The following is a 17,816-nucleotide window of genomic DNA, read 5'->3' on the forward strand; positions in this document are numbered from 1 at the left end:
TTCCTGATCCCACAGGTCAGGTTGCGGGGCTGCTCGAGACCCGTGAGACAGGAGGCACTCTGCTGACCGCAGCGGCAGCAGAGGCACCTGCGTTAAAAGTCATCGGGCGAGCAGCAGCTCTACTATACATCTTGCGTAAAAACACATTTTGGTTATAAACAAGGGGTTTAAAATAGCAGGAGAAATAGTCATTGGCTGCTCGGCATGCCCATGCGTCGCTGTGGCACGGGGCTGGCCTCACAGTTGTGTACAGCAAAGCTTTGGTCCTGCACGGGCTGCGGGGACGCAGCTCTGGTGTCACTGGTAACACTGGCCACTGCGGGGCTGCTGTGCTTGGAGCTGAGTGACAAAAAAAGTTCTCCTTTATGGCAAAAAAGCAAATGGCAGGTATGTGGCCAGAGTTACCCTGGGACGTTCAAAAAGCAAAAATGCGTTCGAAAGCAGGAGGCATCCTCTGCTCCTGGCCATGGGCCAGGGAGCGTTGCACGGCTGCTCTTGGTTTCTGTGTGCTCTGTGTGTATGGCTTTCACAGGAATGAAACAATTCCAGCTGTAAATAATGGGTTAATGCTTTCATTCATTTGGGCTTTAAATGTATATTACATCTATGCTTTTGTCCCACATTTTGCCCAGTTTCTGTAAGTAGCAGCAGCAGCAGCAGCTCTGGGGTTTGGTGCACAGCAATCTGTTAAGGAGATAAATAATCTGCTTTGGCATGACACTCCTACTCTCCTCTTTAATTTGTCTTACACAAGGAAAATTATAATTAAATCATTCAGGGTAAACCCTTGAGTGTAGAGAAGGAAAAAACACACTTTGGTAAAGATTGCCAATAGAGACCAACTTCCCTGTTGTGCCGTGCAGAGACATTTATCAATATTCAGCACTATTAAAGGGAGACCATTTCGTGTGATTTGTGAGGCGGATGCCAAAGCTCAAATCAAGGCTTGTTAAGATCCTTTCCCCATGCAATCATGGGCATTCAGCATCATTAGAATTCAGCACTGACTGTGTGTTTCATGCTTTGATTTTACTCAGACAATTTAATAATGTTTATTGTGCTGATTATATATATAAATTCACTCAATGCAATAAACATACCTCAGTCATCAGTACCCTAAGGGAAATATTTAGTTATAGATACTTGTATTCACTCAGGATAAGCGAAAGTGAGACCATCAACCAGCATGCAAACCTCTCATCATCTTATCAACATTTGGGTTTCTTCAGTAACAAGCATTTTCTCTACACAAGTAAATAAATAAATAACGGGAGACAGTTAAGTACATCTGCTGTGCTTAGAAATGTCAAGGACAGTACCCGCTTTCCATCTCATTCCACTGCATCTTATTTGGGGGAAGCTTGATTATTTTCTTAAGAAAAACAGCAAACAAAGCAAGTAGATGCCCGGTTGCTTCAGGTGACTACTAACTTTATAACCTGATAAGCAGTGGGCATCCCGAAACCTACGTGCTTGGGAATATTCCTGATGTGGGTAGGTTTGGAAAAGAGAACAGTGCAGAACTCATCAGTGCTTTGTGGTGAGCGGAGGTTGCTCCAGCTTGGGCTTGAACCGGGAGGTCTGGGGGTGCTGTGGGGTGGTGTGGGCGCCTGTGTGCTGGTCCCATCCCCTGGCACCATTCTGTATTGACTGCAACAGTGACAGGATGATGGAGGCTGTATGTAAAGAAGGGCGTTAATGAAGGTCCAGACCTGTTCATTTAGGAAACGCATCTGTTTGCAAGAGGTAAGGTGAAGAGTTGGAGGTAGAGGCTGCATGTCCAAGAGACCTTTCTCCATCTGCCGGCAATCTCATGTTTGTCCCCTGTTGTCTTTATACCCTTTCCAACCGTGCTCGAGTCTTGTCCTTCCACATAAGCAAGCAGCCATCTCATAGGAAAAATAGATGGGATAAACAACAGGATTTTTAAATGACTTTTTCTTGCCAGCATTGCGGGAGGAAGGAGTCTGGAGAAGACTCTGAAGGGAAGTGAGAGGAACGGCGTGGCAGACCATTGATCTGCTAGTTAGGCTTAATGCATTGTGTTTTACTGTTGTTATCTTCCATGCCAGCTGATCCTCCATCAAAATCCCAAGGCCCTTAGATGAGGGCATTAGGATTCAGCACAATTAAGAATTACAGACTTCGGTCCATTATTAATGCTTGGGATGAAACAGTTCAGCCTGCGGTCCATATGCTGCCAGGGCCTGATCCTCTCTTGGCCTGCCTCTCCGCGTAGTCCCTGGCATTCGTTCTGCGCTGGTGCCAGCATCAAATCTGCTCATCCATGTCTGCTCCTCTCAGTTGCTCCGTGCCGTTGATTTTAGCTCATTATACTTTACCATCATCAGAGTTCCGTTAGATTATGTTACCTCAAATCCATTCTCCCTTAAGAAATTGGTGTTCCTGGGGCCTTTCCTCCCAGAAGGTATTTAGCTGCTCGATGTACACCAACCCCATCGTGACCCTTATGTTGTTACCCACAGTCTGAGCAGCTCAGGTGCCTCCACGCAGTTTGCTCGCTGCGGAGCCAGGTTGGAGCCGGAGACTCGAGCCGAGCCTGGATGCCCAGCTGCATATCTGATAAACCATCCCGCTCTCTACATGGCTGCTGTATTTCTTCTCATGGCACCTAGTACGGGTGTGATGGCTGTGAGGCCGGTTGGGCTGTTCAGTGACGGTGACGCTGCAACAGCCGGAGCAGGGAGCTGGCCCGACTGTCTGCATTTATTATGTGCAGATGCAACCCAAAGCATCCCACTACCTGATCTCTTGGCGCTTGCTTCCCTGCCAAAGAAATCACCACCAGTTACTATACGCTCTCCCTGTCTGAGTCACTTCTCTGTGTAATCAGCTTTGAAAAAATATCAGCCGTGACTCAGACCCGGAGTTGCTAATCTTCAGTTTTAAGCCTTATCAGGCACTTTTTATTGTTGGTGCTTTTCAACTTTGGGTGTGTAGCATCCTTTGCATTGCCCACACCTACCCTCTGCCGTGGCACTCACGTTTTTGAGAAACCTTCTGCTAAATTAGTTGCATGATACCACTTGCCCCTCAGTGTGCCTGGGAGCTCTTTAACCAAATCATGCTTTTCAAAGAATTGTTTCGCTAAACCCTGGAAAATTGTTTTTAGTTTATTTTATTTGGTTTTTCCTTCAAAACATGCAAAGTTAACCAGTCTGTGATTACTTAGTGTGGCCCTTTGCTGAATAAGGGTGCTGTGTTTGACGCTTCACCGTCCTCAGGAAGCTGCCCCGGCATCAGGGAGCTCCTGCACGCCAACCCTTTGCTGCTTTCTGGTCCTGTGTAATAACCATCAGTTGTACGACTCCAAACACTAAGCTAATGTATCAGAAAGCACTTAAAATAGATTGGGTGAGCCTTGGCAGACGCCTAACAGAACTTTTCCAAATTTTAGCATATGTATTGTTTTATTCCTCCATCTGGCCAACAGATCATTGTTTGATATCTGAGTGCTTTGCATATCTCCTCCCTTTTCTTGCAACTGAGATACTTACACGTGCATTTAATACAGCTTAATGCTATTTTTACATACCAGAGAAATAGCTGATGGCTTTCTGTTAATTGCATGCACTTTGCAGTTAAACTTTTACTAAAACATTCCTGTCTAAATACTTAAAGTCCAATGAAAATTTGTCCTCCTCTTTTATTAGAGGTGTTTATGTAGTAGTCTTAAAAAGGGACCTGTTTTTGTTTTACTGCACTGTGGATTCCTGTTTCTTTTTATTTCCTCCTGTGTGCAAGTTGTCCTTCCTCAGCATTTGCTCAGGAGATCTGACTGTCCTAAAGAGCTGAGCAGGGAGCTAATGAAGAGCTGTGTTATTTTTTTTTATCATACGTATCACAGCCTGAGAGTGGAAAAGAAACACCCTTGAAAATGCCATAAAAGTAGAGGAGAAGTTAGGTGATTTTTGTGTGACTATTTTCTCTGCTGTTCAATAAAAATCGAGCAGTTAGTATGACAGCTGTTATATCATGTTATATCGTACTGCTAAGATATTGAGTAGCATTTAAAGTAAAACTCCACCATTAAGCTGTATAAACTTTATCCGTTTCACTATGGTTTAATGGAAAAAAATGAGTTTCTCAATAAAATGACATCATTTTTCCCAGGTTGTAATGTTCACTTTACAACTGTTTTTCTTTAATTCAATTTATTTTACTTTTCTTTTTCTTGGCATCCTTTTTTTCTTGCAGTTTGGAGAGGGGGAAATCTCTTTTGTAGAGCAGCTAGGTACTGCTCAAACCTCTCTTCCCTTCTGCCCCCTCCCTCGACATCTTGCACTAATCTGGAGCTCTATTTTTGTCAGTCAGACAGGGTTATATTTTCAAAGTAGTGAGATGCACATTGAAATTTGGTAATCGGGATTTGTGGCTCTACCTGCTGCACACTGAGGGGTGGGGGAAGGAGCCCAAGGAAAATTTACATTGCATTGCTTGCTGCTGGAGTAACATTTGTGTAATGCCATGGGGTGTTTTTCCATATAGCTGGTGTTTTTAAGGTGGGAGGGCTGTAATTTCTTCTGTGTGATCAGGAAAGACATACGTATATTATGAAGTGTATTCTTCTCATTAAAACGATGGTATAAGCCCAGGCAGGGAAACTGCTAATATGTGTTGCAGCTTGTCATTTTGGGCTGCGTGAATAAAGAAGATAACTATTCCTTTGGGAAACGATCTCGGGAACTGAGCAACAGATCCGCTAGCCAGCGAATTCTTTTTAACTGTAATTTTCCTTTGTGTGTGTACTCAAAAATAACATCATGATGGGCCCTTAAATACCATTTCATACACAGAGCACAATTTCCACAGCACAGGTGGTGCTAATATAGGACAGTCCCCTAGGCACTTGTCGCCAGGAGTTGTACAGCTTGTTCAGTGTCTGCATCCATATGGCAATCTGTCCCATTCATAGAAAGACATTGTAGCTGTGCCTGTGGGTGCTGTGGTCAATGTAGTGTAAAAAGTAGATTTTAACTCTCGGCAACCTATGTTCTGCTGCTTGTTTTATTGTAGAATCCAATTTATAACATGGGGGAAGAAAAATCAGCTCTGAGCAAATTCCAGAACAATCTCGTTGGCTTCAGTTTTTGTTTATTCTTGGAGCGCATGGTTAATCAGCAGGTGCACCAGCACTGCACCCAGCGCCGCTCTAAGGAACAGTTTACAGGAAGTCTTGCTCGGAAGAAACATTTTCCTCCTTGTTTATACTGTGAATTAACCCAGAAGTTGCAAAGCTGTAAATGATGTTAGCTGGCCATATATGTCATGCAAGTCTGGTCCTTACTACTTTACTTTTTTTTTTTTTCTTTTTTCTCCCCACTGTTGCATGGTTTTTCTTGGGTGTGCTGTACTTGGGAAGGATGCTGAGCCCCTTGGTGCCGTGCATTGTGATGCTGCCCAGCCAGGAGCTGGTGGCTGCCCCTGAAACGGGCAAATCACAGCAAAGGGGCTCTCCGAAAAAGCGGGGCTGGAGTGTTACCCTTGCACAGCGGTTCAAATCTAAACAAGTGAACATGATTTATGGCTGCTCTGGTATCTATCATTCCAATGCCAAATGTTGTTCTGTTTTAGTGTGACTATTTGTTATGCCTTTTAGTAAACACAAACAAATAGACCGCCTAGCACCTGCAGCAGCATATGCTATTTACACTACCTGTATGATTCAGCATGCTTCCCTGGGGAAGTAGGCTTGTGTCCTCTCGATTTTAGTGCTTTTTTAAATAGCGTTCTTCGGAGGGAAAGCATATGGTGGAGAGAATTCAATGCTGTAACTGTATTTCTCCCTTGGAGTCATTATTTATCTTAATTATTTTTTTTAATAAACATTTTCCCAAAGGGCATTTCCCTAGGTGCCACAGGGGTGTGCGGTGGGTGAAGGCTCACCCAGCAAGCTGCCAGGCTGTATGTGATGTGACAGTCACCTTCTGCATGGGTTTTGTTGTGCCTGTGGGACAGGGGTGAAAAATATGGATGTGAATAATCCATGTTAATCGTATTTGTTGACGTATCATCAGTTTATATAAGGGTGAAGGACTTGCCTCAACTCTAAATGTAACAATATAATTTTGTTAAACAAGAATAGATCTTGTTTCTCAATGTTTTCTCTTACTATACATTTCAATGTAACAACAGAATATAAATTACAGTAAAAGAAGGATGGCAAACAGGATCTTTTTACAAAGTACGTATGTACGTTTGTAATTTTACACCTCGGTCTCAGTGAAGTCCAAGGTCTAATCCTGTTTTTAAACTCGCACGTGTTCTTAAAAGTGTTGCTGAATTGGGGCCAAAGCCTTGCCATTGCCACCTCCCTCTGCCATATGAATTGGGTGTGTCCTCTTGGGATTGCTGTGCTGAAAGTCAGTTAAAAAAACCCAAACCAAACAAACAAAAAAACCCAAACCACAGAAACTCCCCCCCAAAACCCAAGAAAGTGGTAGGATCGCATTTTTTTCCTAATTAAACTAAGATACTGAATCAATCCATTTTCATCTGAATAAATTAGGAGGCTGTTCAGAGAGGAATAAAATGAGATTTAGCAGGGATAAGTAGAAAGTAGCCCAGCTAGGAAATAAAAATTCCAAACTGCTGGTTTGACATGACACATCAGCTGCTCAGCATCAGTTGTGTGGGAAATGGCTGAGGCATAATCGGGGTTGAGAAATTAAGGTGGGACACTCTGTGCCATGTCTTAGTTAAAAAGGTAAATGCAGTCATGGGAGGCATAAACATGCGTGTTGCATCTGAGTCCTTCTTTTTTCCTGTTCTACTTTATGCAGAACCAGTTAAACCACATTGAGAGTGTAATGTACAATTGGCCACTCTCTTGCAGAAAGGATAAAGAGAAGCTGGAGCAAATATAGAGGAGAGCAGCTGGGATGATAAAGGAGTTGGAGGGAATAGGCTATGAAGACAGATTAAAGGGAATTAAAGATCTACACCCTGGAAAAATAGAGGCTCTAGGAGGATGTGATTATGGTATGTAAGTACATGAAGTGATGCTACAAAGACGAAGAGGGAAAAAATTGTTCTCATTAGTTAGCAGTGCTGGAATTTAAAATCCAGCGTTTCAAATTGTGTGCGTCTGGGTATATTTGATGTACTTTTCACTACAGTACCTAGGCACAAGGTTGAAATAAAAAATAAGAGTTTTAAATAGTAGAGAAACTCGTTAATTCAAGTGCAGGAATGGAACTTCCACCTGAGATAAGTGATGGATTCAATACTGGCTTTTTCGCAATGGGCATTTCTTATCTAGAAATGTCATTCATTTCTAGGTCTAGAAATACATTTAGTTCCTCCAAGGAAAGGATGTAGGGCAGTGGCTGTCTGGGTCCCGTGGCAGTTCTGCTGTGGGGTTGGAAGAAGGGGTGCCACTGGAAGAAGTATGTAGTACTTTTAGCGTGCTGGAGGGTCATAGTGTTGATTTAATAATCCAAACCATCAGTGCATAGATCAAAACCAGAAGATGATGTGTATAATTATCCAGTCTGGTTATACTCTTTGCAGTGGGGATGGGGGTAGAAGAGAAGGGGAATGTTAGCCAGATTTCGTCTGAAGTCTTGGTGCAAATGCTCCAGCGCTCTCCTTGCAACAGGCGTTTGGAGAATAGTGCCACAAGAGGCATAAGGATGGGGGGCAGTGATTCGGGGTGCATTGCTGGCCTTGTGTTACAACAGCAATGCTATGGCTTTGCCTTTTTTTTTTTTCCTTATACTACAAGTTAGTGCACACCAATTAGAAGACAGGACTTCAGCCTGTAGGCTGCAGTTTTAACCTGATTTGTCTTAAATTGGTGTAGTCATTTAAAATGTAATATACCACTCCTGTTACTTCCAATAGGGCTTGATGTAAAACATGAGCTTCTTCTAGTCCTAGATCTGGACGTGGACTAAAGTAATAAGGAAGGGGAGAAACACAGCTTTAAAAAGCATCCAAAAATATGCAAGCCAGCTCTAGGAAGAGGTGCCACTGGCCACACACATCAAATACCACCTCTCCTGAAGGCCCACAGCCCTCTGCTAAGCTTTAGCCAGGGGTGGAGAGGCATTTACCCTGCTCAGACCATTCTCTGTTCAGATCAAATACCTGCTTTCTGGGCAGTTACTGAGGCTTGGACGGAAGCACAAATATCTAGTAGTCGTCCATTTCAGTATATGGCTTACTACTTTTCTTGATTTTTTTTTTTTTTAATAATTGGGGTTTTTTTTACATTCACAATTTAGAGAGGAAAGGGGTGCTAAGCCACCTTAGTAAGAATTCAGAGGGATTTGCACCAGTGCAACTTCACTGCAAAACACATCTTTATTCAATTGATTTTGTCATGAAGGCAGGAACTTGCATTTGAGTACAGCTGGTACAAGGATTTAATCATAACTGCTTCCATTTTGATTTTAAATCAAATACAGCGAGTGTTTCTGACTCAGAATTGTGACATTTTCACCAACTTTATTCTGTTGGTGCCTTTTGATGAGCTTTAGAGCCCACTGGGCAGTCATGAATACGGGAGACCTATGTTGGTTCCCAGTTGTGCATCTCCTCCTCCTGTACAGGACCAAAATCGTGGCATTTTGCCTCAACGGCTGTGCCGTCCATGTCAGACCCAGGGGCAGTGTGGTATGAGACTGAGCCCTGTGCTCCTGCCCAGACCGTACACCAACATTGATTTCATGGCAGCTGGCAAAGATGAGGTCACTTTCCGTTGCCCCTGAGAAATAAAATAAAATTTAAAAAAAAAGGCAGTTCTGCAGTTTCTGTGGGTGCTCTGCTCAAAGCACTTCCAAGAGGAAAGCAGGAGACGTGGTATTGATTTTTTCAGTGTGCAGGTGGCTCAGGCATGTTCTCTGCACCGTTAGAACGTGAGCAGTTGCTTCATAAGTGTAATAGAAAAATCAAGGATGCTTCTCTACATCACTGACTTCCCCCAGTGTTTTGGCAAAGATCGTTGGCCCAAGCAGATGTGGAAGAGAGAGAGTGGAATATGAAGTATGTCAGCATCACGAACATTTAAAATATGGTCCACTGTGTGGCAGAAGTACTATTACTGAGGCTTCTGCTTAGCTGGTTTTTATATCCACCTGTGACTTTTTTGCCAGTGTGTACGAGCATGGTACCCAGTTTCACACGGTTAGTAAGTATGGGTTGAATTAAACCGTACAGCACAGGTAGCTTTCATGCTAGTGCTTTGGCCACTGCTTTCCCCAATACCCAGTGTGTTCCTGTCTCTCTTTGGGGTATACTGTAATTTTTACTCTCCATCAGGGCTTAGCTGTCTGTGGTTTCTCTGTCTCCCGAGCTTTTGTGTCCCAGAGTGTGATTCTTCAGTGATGCTGTAGCACAGCAGATATATTCCTGAAGTTGAATGGCTGAAGTGGTCCAGGTGAGTGGGGCTGTGCAAGTACCAGCTTTGACAGCTGTCCCTGTCAGAGTAGGTGGTGAATTTGCTTCCAGACCCTCTGGAGATCCTTGGGGTTATGAAGCAACACAGGTTGAAGAAGGCAGAGGTAGAAACTCCCCTCCTCTATCCAGCAAGCACACAGGAGCTGTGGAAGTACCTGGCCCTTCTCACCTCCCCTCCTTGCTGGAAACGGGGCTGGAGGCAGCAGAAAATAAGTGGACACTTACGCAGTTTTCAGCTTTCCACATGGATTTCATTACTCTGTCGTATGTCATGAATAAGCTGACTTATGCAAGACATTTTACTTGCCAGAGGGTTATTTGCTGTACTTCGATGTAATAACGCTGCACTATTGCATTATTTGGAAATAATTCTATTGTGTTAAGTATTTTGAATGCAAATACCTTACGAGGAACTCTTCCCCCCCCCCCGGATTTTTACATCATTTATTCCTTCACTTCTTTGAAAATTATGTCTTGTTATAAAATCACTTCAGCTAACTAGTGTTGCATCACCAGTACCCGACCACGAATACACGTTCCTGGGAACTGGAGGGTGACAGAAACAAACACCTACTCTAATGTGTCATTAGAAATCAAACAGACCTAAAACTTGCTTCTGCTTGCCAATGCTCAGATCTTCTACAAGTCTGTCTCCGGCAGTGACACCAAGGATGCATTCAGATTACAGAAACTATGCTTGCATGCAGACAAAATATCATTGAACAATTTAAGATTGTAGGTTTGCATTGTGCCCACAAAGCTGTTTGTTTATGTATTGGATTAAAATCTTCATTTTCCACCTCTATTTGCTCAAACAAAGTGAGTACTTATATCAGTTAAACAGAGTTCTCCATTCATTTCCACTGGCTGTATCTTTGTGCGTTACACCCGCTTCTGTATAAACCCGCTCTTTGTTTTGTTTTGAGGTGCTTCTTAAGGCTCTATCAGGGAACAAGTGGCCAATCTATAGCATCTTCAGAAGTGGGATGGATAAAATAGCAGTAATCTGATACTGACACATAAAGGTCACGGAAAGGCACCGCTGAAAAGCGCCCTGAGCGGGATGGGAGTAGCTGCCTTTGGAAAGGCACGCTGCCTATGGAGGGTGCCTGCATTTGTCTTTCAATACTGAGGGGTTTTTTGCTTTTTGAAGTGTCTATTTTTGGTAAGTTGAAATAGTTGCTCTGCTTTGTCGAATGACAGTGGAAGCTGTATGTAGGTGTTAAGTGTGTTACACTTAGCATCGTGTTAGCAAAATGACCTTTTAAATTCCCATTTACAGTCAACACCAATCTTTCTGGTTATTGACAGCACTAGATTTTGACATCCTGAGCATCGTTTACAGTTTGATACTCTCTTGGTCATTCTGTCATTTTCTTTGGACACAACACTGGGGTATCATGTCCTACATAGTTTGTCTTGTCCTGTGCAAGTTCCCTGGAAAGAAAAGAGATTTGCACTTGGATTTAAAAAATAAATACAAATCTCGGTAGGGCTCTTTCCGTTGACTTGGCCATGGCCTTTAGGCTCTCACAGAGAAACTTTAAAAAACCTTGCTGGGGGTTTAAGCCATGTGACTCCCATTGATATTATAATGAGATTTACAGTGCTTAAAACCCACACGGGACTGACTCCTTACTTGGCATCACACCACGTTTCTGCAGTCATCCTGGTGTCTGGGTAATGCGCCCTGTGTAAATTAATACAATGAAATTTTTTTCTGGGTTCTGCCAAACACACTGAAATCGTAACTCTCATACGTAGTGTTCGTGGACTTTAATGGAGTGTTAACATGAAAGCCTACTTTCTCACCCTTTGCTGGATTCAGGTATGGAAGCAGATGATAAACCCCATTATTTTCTGAATTACTCTTTTCCGATGTGTATGGAGGGCGTTTGACCATATGCCTGTCTGGCTTGGGTGGATGCTGTTCCTTCAGCCATCCTCCCTCTTTCTCAGCTGAGGAAATGTGTGGTATAGCATTTTTCTAATTTCCTTGCAAGGAATGCATCGGTCCCTTTGTTCTTTTAAAAGCTTAACTGATAGAGCTTCTCCTCACTTGCATGTTTTAAAAAAAACTGATAAAGTTAAACCAGTGCAGTATTCCCTTATAGAAAAGGCCTTTGGAAGTCTGTTCACCTACGGTGGGGTCTTTTAGGAAATTATCTTGCACATATATATTTATGCTTCAAGAACTATTTGTAAACAGCCAAAAATAAGATTTTTAATGAAATAATGATGTAGGGTCATGTACAACTCGTAATACCTTTTCCAGTCAGATCTGTACTTTTTTTCAATTAGAAAAAAATAAATTAAAAATAATTAAAAACCCACCTTCAGTTATCTTCAGATTCTCGTTGGGCCTAAAGTCAGAAGTGGCAGAATCTGGGCAAGAATTTCTCTTGCATCTTCTTTGCATTTGGGATAACATCTCAGAGGTATGTTCTACGGTGATCTTGCTATCCAGTGCATCAGAAATAATACAAGAACACAATTTTGTTACAGTATGCAGGCAGATAATATTACAGAACAAGAATAAACAGCATTTCCACATGTGTATAAAAGTAAAATGGCAAAAAGTAGGCATTTATCCATAACGTTACCTGTAATCCAGGATAAAATAAGTCATAAAAGCCACACCTAGATGCTGGTATGTGTTCATATCCTTTGTGTATGTTTGAAGTTCATAATACAGCACAGGCATACTGTAGCAAAAAGATTTGCTATGAAAAATAGATATGTATGTGAGCATAAAATAGAGATTTCAATATTATTTTGACATTTTATTTTTAAAGTCATCTAAGGTTATGGAAATTGTTGCAAAAATAATTCCTTTACTTAAGAAGTTTCCATGCAGAAGTTGAATAAAAAAGATGTTTTAGAATATGGTTCATCAGTTAGTGCAACAGATACATTTCCCTGAGCACCACATGGCCCGGATCAAAGCATCTCATGACTTGGATCAGTGTAGCCAAATCATTACGTATTGATTGGAATCCCGCTGAAGGATTAACCCCTTAGTGCTCATATGATTTTTTTTTTCTTTAACCCTGGTTTCAGTAGTTAGAAAGCTCTGTGACGTTCCTGCCAAATCTTAGCAAGGTTAATAGCCCCCACTAACCCCTTGTACTGAGGAATCCTTTGATTACGTGGTTCCTTTTTTTGTGATGAATTTTGCATTTGAAAATAGTGGTGAACCTCCTTTACTGGGACATAAGGTGGCTGTACTTGTGCAAAGAAACAGCGGGTGAGAGGGGGAAAAAAAAACCCAAACAAAGTGAAAACAAAACAAAACAAGCCCAGTAAATAAATAACATGGTGGGAAAGCTAAGGCTGCAAACTTGATCCTTTTCCTCTTTCTGTAGTGATGAGGAAAGCCTCAGGTCCGGTTGTATTGTGTTACAAGAATACGCTGCTGCTTGGAGATGACTTTTCTTCCTGATGAAGTTGAATTGTAAATATGCAATGTTCATAAATTTCTTAGCAAAATATCAAGCAGGATATTAAGCAGGTCTGTCAAATGATTTCTCCCCCATCCATGTTAATTTAAATTCTTTACAAAGCTTTTAATTAATGAATGAAATGTAGGAGGATAGCTAAGTAAGAATGACACGTTTCGCACTGCAAATGGTATTTAATTCTGTTTTGAAAAACCACGGGTAGAGTCAGGTGGGTACTGTGAGATGTTAGGGATGTTTCGGAATCTGTTGTTTGCTGCTCTTAAGAGTCTTTGTGAAGATTAATTGGTGCAGTACCTTCAGTTACGCCACTTTTTCTCTTTTCTCTTTCTCTCCTCCAGTTTATCCCACGAGGAGCACTCACACAGCCATCCGCTCTATGGACACGGCGTATGCAAATGGCCAGGCTGTGAAGCAGTATGTGAAGACTTCCAGTCGTTTCTAAAGTAAGGACAGTTTTTTTGGCACTTGCATTGTACAGAAAGCATGCCCTGAAATTTTGTGTGCTGTCACTCACCATGGGCCTGATGCAAAGCCCATTGAAGTCAACAGAGTGCTCCCTTTCACTTCAGTGGCTTTTGGATCAGGCTCAAGAACGTTTAACAGGGGATAGTAAATTAGCCCCATGGGGAAAGTATGGTCTTGCTCAGTGTATTACTATAAAATAGAGTGTTTGCAGTTCCGCAGCCTTTTTTTTTTTTAATTTATTTAAATAATTTTTAAGTTGCAGTATTGATAATGTAAACAATATAACCTTGATTTAACCTTGATTTCACTTTAATTTAGAAATTTAGTCTTAAAATTAACTCCATAATTGAACAGAGAATTGTAGAACATCACGTGAAATTTAATTTATGTCAAATAAGTAACTAATGAACAAAGTCTACACTACTAAAAATAAACTATAATTATATTAATTGGGCCCCTGCAGTTTTCTGCAGACCTTTCCTTGCTGCCAAAGAACACAGTTTTACGTGTTGCATAAACAGTGCATTATGGACTAGTATGTGGTAATGCGTGCATCCCGATGCAGGGAAGGACCGGCAGAGCTCTAATAACTTACACATGGCTGCTCCACAGCTAAACCATCAGCCTCACCCCTCCCAAGCTGGAGCAAAAAGTGTTCCCATCACAAAAGAGTTTTCTGTCTGGGTAGGTCACCAGGTACACACATGCTTTGAGTGCATCCAGGTTCTTGAAGGTTTGGACACTGATCTTTTCTCAAGTACTATGGCTATTTGGTTGTAAGATCATAAAAGACCAACCGTCCAAGCAATGTTTATGATTTAAATGCACAAAGGGGCAAATTCTGCTCCCATTTACAGTGGTGATCTCATGAAGTTAGTCCACATAAATACATGGGGGTCTTCAGGATGGATAAGCAGAATTAGTCCCAAAACATTCAGCTGTATCTATTCTTTCTGGGGCAGTTCCCTGGATTTTTATGTGAGGGAGGAAAGGGCGACAGCAAGCAGATGTTTGTTGGATGATTTTAGATGATACAGACAGGTTTTTGCTCTCAGAACAGAATGGGCCAGTTCTGCTTCCACTGGAAAAACCCTCCTGAATTCAGTAGGAGCAGTGCTGGTCCAAGTATAAACATATGTTACAAGTAAGGAATGGTACAGTAATGAGAAGGTTCTCATTACAAGAGGATTACAAAATAAGAAGGTGCGAGTCATAAATTTCCATGAAGGGTGGCCTCGTTTCTTTTAATTCATCCTGTTGTTCAGTTAAGTGAAATAAATGCTAATCTCGCCATACCTGCCAGCTCATTCATATTCATATGCCATACTATAGCATTTAGACCTATAAAACAATTCTAATTTTTATTGCACTTAATGCAAGGGAAGGGTGCTGTGGTAGCCTTAGATACTGGAATAATGTGTGTAGTCACATAAGGTCAGATTATGCCACCTTTGCTTCTTGTGCCAGTCCCTTGTTCCAGATTAGATCTGTTGGTTTCAGGAAGATTTCTCACAGAGTAGTGGACTGCTTGACGTGACTGTGCGTAAAAAATGCAGCCCTTAAGTCACTTGGCATGGGTAGAGGCAAGATTGACTTTTAGTAGACCAAGTCCACCAGTTCACCTGGAGGAGATACTTGGGGCAATCAGTAGGTGGGAATAACCTGAAAACCATCACCAGCCCAGGCTGGACCTGAAGCAGCTCCATCTACTCCCAGCTCCAACAATTCTGGTTCTTTTATCACTCACTTATCGTCACCGATTGAAACGTTTCAACAGAAACATTTTGTGTGACTTTCTTAAACCCATCAGCTCATGTAAATTTTCTCATTATCCAAATTCTGCAGTGTCCAGACAAAGTGTTATTGTTCAGAGTGATATTTAACCCAGAACGAATGCAGAAATGAATGTCCCCGAGCAGCATATTGACACTGTTAGGAAGTGAGCGTTGCTCCATAGAATGAGACCGTAGCCTTCCAAGTCTCCTGTGGAGTGTCTGTCCTTAAATTATATTGCCATTTATCAGAATTCATTACTCAATGAAAAGATAACAGGTAGATGCTTGAAGTTTCTTCCTGGTACTTGTATAATCTGTGAAGCTCTTTCGACAGTCCGCTCAAGAGAAAAGCTCTTGTTTACCAAGTGAAATACAGCCCGTGTATCAATTCAGCATTGCTTAATTGCACTTACCTCAGTAAAAAGGCCCGTTAGAAAAAGCAAAGAGAAGTTACATATAGAATGAAAGCCCTGTATGCCAATAAAATGATTCTACAGTTAAGGGAGAAAAAAGGACTCGCAGGTCTAAAACATGGTTCATTTCTTTTCCTCCTGAGGAAGAAATATTGTAACTGTTGGTAAATCAAAACCAGAGATTTGACACTCTTCTGTGATCATTCTGTAGTGTTTGTTCCCAAGGTGAGGTACACCACAGGGCCCTTGATTTCAAAGATAAATACTGTACAAATAACGATCCTAGTTGTCTTTCACTCACAGCCAACAGGAGGATGCTTATCAGAACCAGCAGATACACGGGCTATTGTACGCACTTATTTCCCTATTTCTTTTTGAAATAAGTTGCAGTTTTAGTGTTTTTGGTGTTTGGTTTTTTTTTTTTTTTAATCCATCAGCCATTGGTTATCATGTGATGCAGTATCAGTTAGAGCTAACTGATAGCAGCAGGGGCTGCTGCTAAGCCTAATGAAACAGTAGCGCCCTGCGTGCTCCAGAATACTCCCTGAGCCTAAAAACAAAAACAAGTCCAGTCTCACTGCGGTGACCTGATGGCCTTCTGCCAAGCTGCGGGAAGCAAGGTGAGGGCTGGAGGGTGCACACGTGTCTCGCGTGTTAACCAGGGCCCCTCTCGCAGGCAGCAACGAAAGGAGCAATTAGTAGCACAGAGCGACTTTCCTTCAAAATTGACTATATCCTTGATTTCATTTGCATGTGTTTAAAGACCGTTGCAGATAGAAATATATACCCCTTATATGGCAAGTTGTTCAGGAAATCCCTGCTGAAGGGAGGGTGGTTTATTCAGCAAGGTATCCAGGCATCCAGGGCAAAAAATGGAGAAGACTGAGTAGGGTTTTGTCTTGTCCCCCGCCTTTTTTTTTTTAAATTTGATTGTGGTTTAGATGTGCTTAATCATGGCTGTACCGTTTTTAAACGAAATACATTATTTAGAAGAGGGACACAGACCTTTGGAGAGATCTTGCAATCCTGTATTGCAGTGATGCTAGTAATCTGCTTCATGTGAATTTAACTTTGATGAAACGAAGGGGAGTTTATGTGAAAGAAACTACTAAGTGCACTCTGTAATGTTTTCACAAGTGTTTTTATCATGGTAACATCTTGTTTACTTTAGTTGCCTGCCTAAAACTACTTGGAACATGTTAAGAAAACATTTCGAGAAAGCTTCTACAAAGAGGCTTTTGTTTAGCAGCAACTGTGAGACTGCTCGGCTCACAAAGGTGTTAACTTTCAACCCCTTAAGCACTTCCACATGAAATTCCAGCAACTATGTTTGTGGTTTTGGAAAAACAAAGTGTATATTAAAGAAACCAGGTATATGCTAATACATGTTGAAGTAGGCCGGAAATCATAAATTGTTTCAAAGGCATTAATTGCTATCATTTGCATGTCAAAATGTTCTGCAGTGAAATCATCTGCAGTTAGCACAACGGAGACTTTTTAATCAAATAGGTGGCAAGGGCAGAGGAAAGGCTAGTCTATAGGTGTCTTTTTAGGTTTTTAAATTCCCGGCAGGCCCAACTAAACTCCCCAGCTATAAAGCATCGCTGGCGGAGGTGCTGCTGAGAGGGCTGCTGCCCGGGGCGGGGATGCACCGGCATCGGGGGCACCCATCCCGCTCAGGGGGGGGACCCGCCTCGGCGCTCGGGGATGCCAGCGAGCACTTTTATTTTCCGAGCCCGCCACGCATTTCGAGGTGCCGTTCACATGTCGACGTGACCGTTTCTTTTACGACCTCCTGATTAACCTTCCCGACATGGCAGGGGAGCTCGGGACCTCCGCGGCGGCGGCGGCGGCGGGAGAGGCCGGGGTGGCCCAGGTCCCACAGCGCCCCCTAGTGCTGCCGGCGGCGCGGCGGGGAAGGCCGCGGGCGGGAGCCGAAGGTGGCGTCCCTGAGGGAGCCCCGCTCCTTGCCTCTCCTGAGAGGACGAGGAGGCAAGCCAGCTCGAACCGGCTCGCGTCGTTTTTATTTTTACACGCATCTATAAATATTTTTACTCTCGGGGTGAGCATTCGACTTCTACCAGGAAACACCTCAAGCGCATGCCTGCTACGTGCGATGGAATACTCTCGCCCGTGGCGCGTGTGTAGCGAGGCGCATTGTCTTGCGTTATTGCATTCTATATCTTAAGGTGCTCTTAGTTTATGTTTCACATTATAATTTCCGGTGCGTAATCAGGAAGCATTACTTAAGAGACAAGGATCATCTTTGTTTCATACTT

The 17,816-nt window shown here is 42.5% G+C and overlaps 1 protein-coding gene across 15 annotated transcripts in view; it reads left to right on the plus strand.

Moving 5' to 3' along the window:
- Nucleotides 1-17,816, plus strand: part of FOXP1 (forkhead box P1) — a 391,241-nt gene that overhangs the window by 330,740 nt on the left and 42,685 nt on the right. For all 15 annotated transcript variants that reach the window (XM_072876061.1, XM_072876057.1, XM_072876058.1 and 12 more), the window contains one exon: nt 13,223-13,327. In XM_072876061.1, the coding sequence (XP_072732162.1) occupies nt 13,223-13,327 (105 nt within the window). The remainder of the gene's footprint in view (nt 1-13,222; nt 13,328-17,816) is intronic.

Source organism: Ciconia boyciana, chromosome 11 (genome assembly GCF_034638445.1).
Source record: "Ciconia boyciana chromosome 11, ASM3463844v1, whole genome shotgun sequence".
Lineage (NCBI taxonomy): Eukaryota > Metazoa > Chordata > Aves > Ciconiiformes > Ciconiidae > Ciconia > Ciconia boyciana.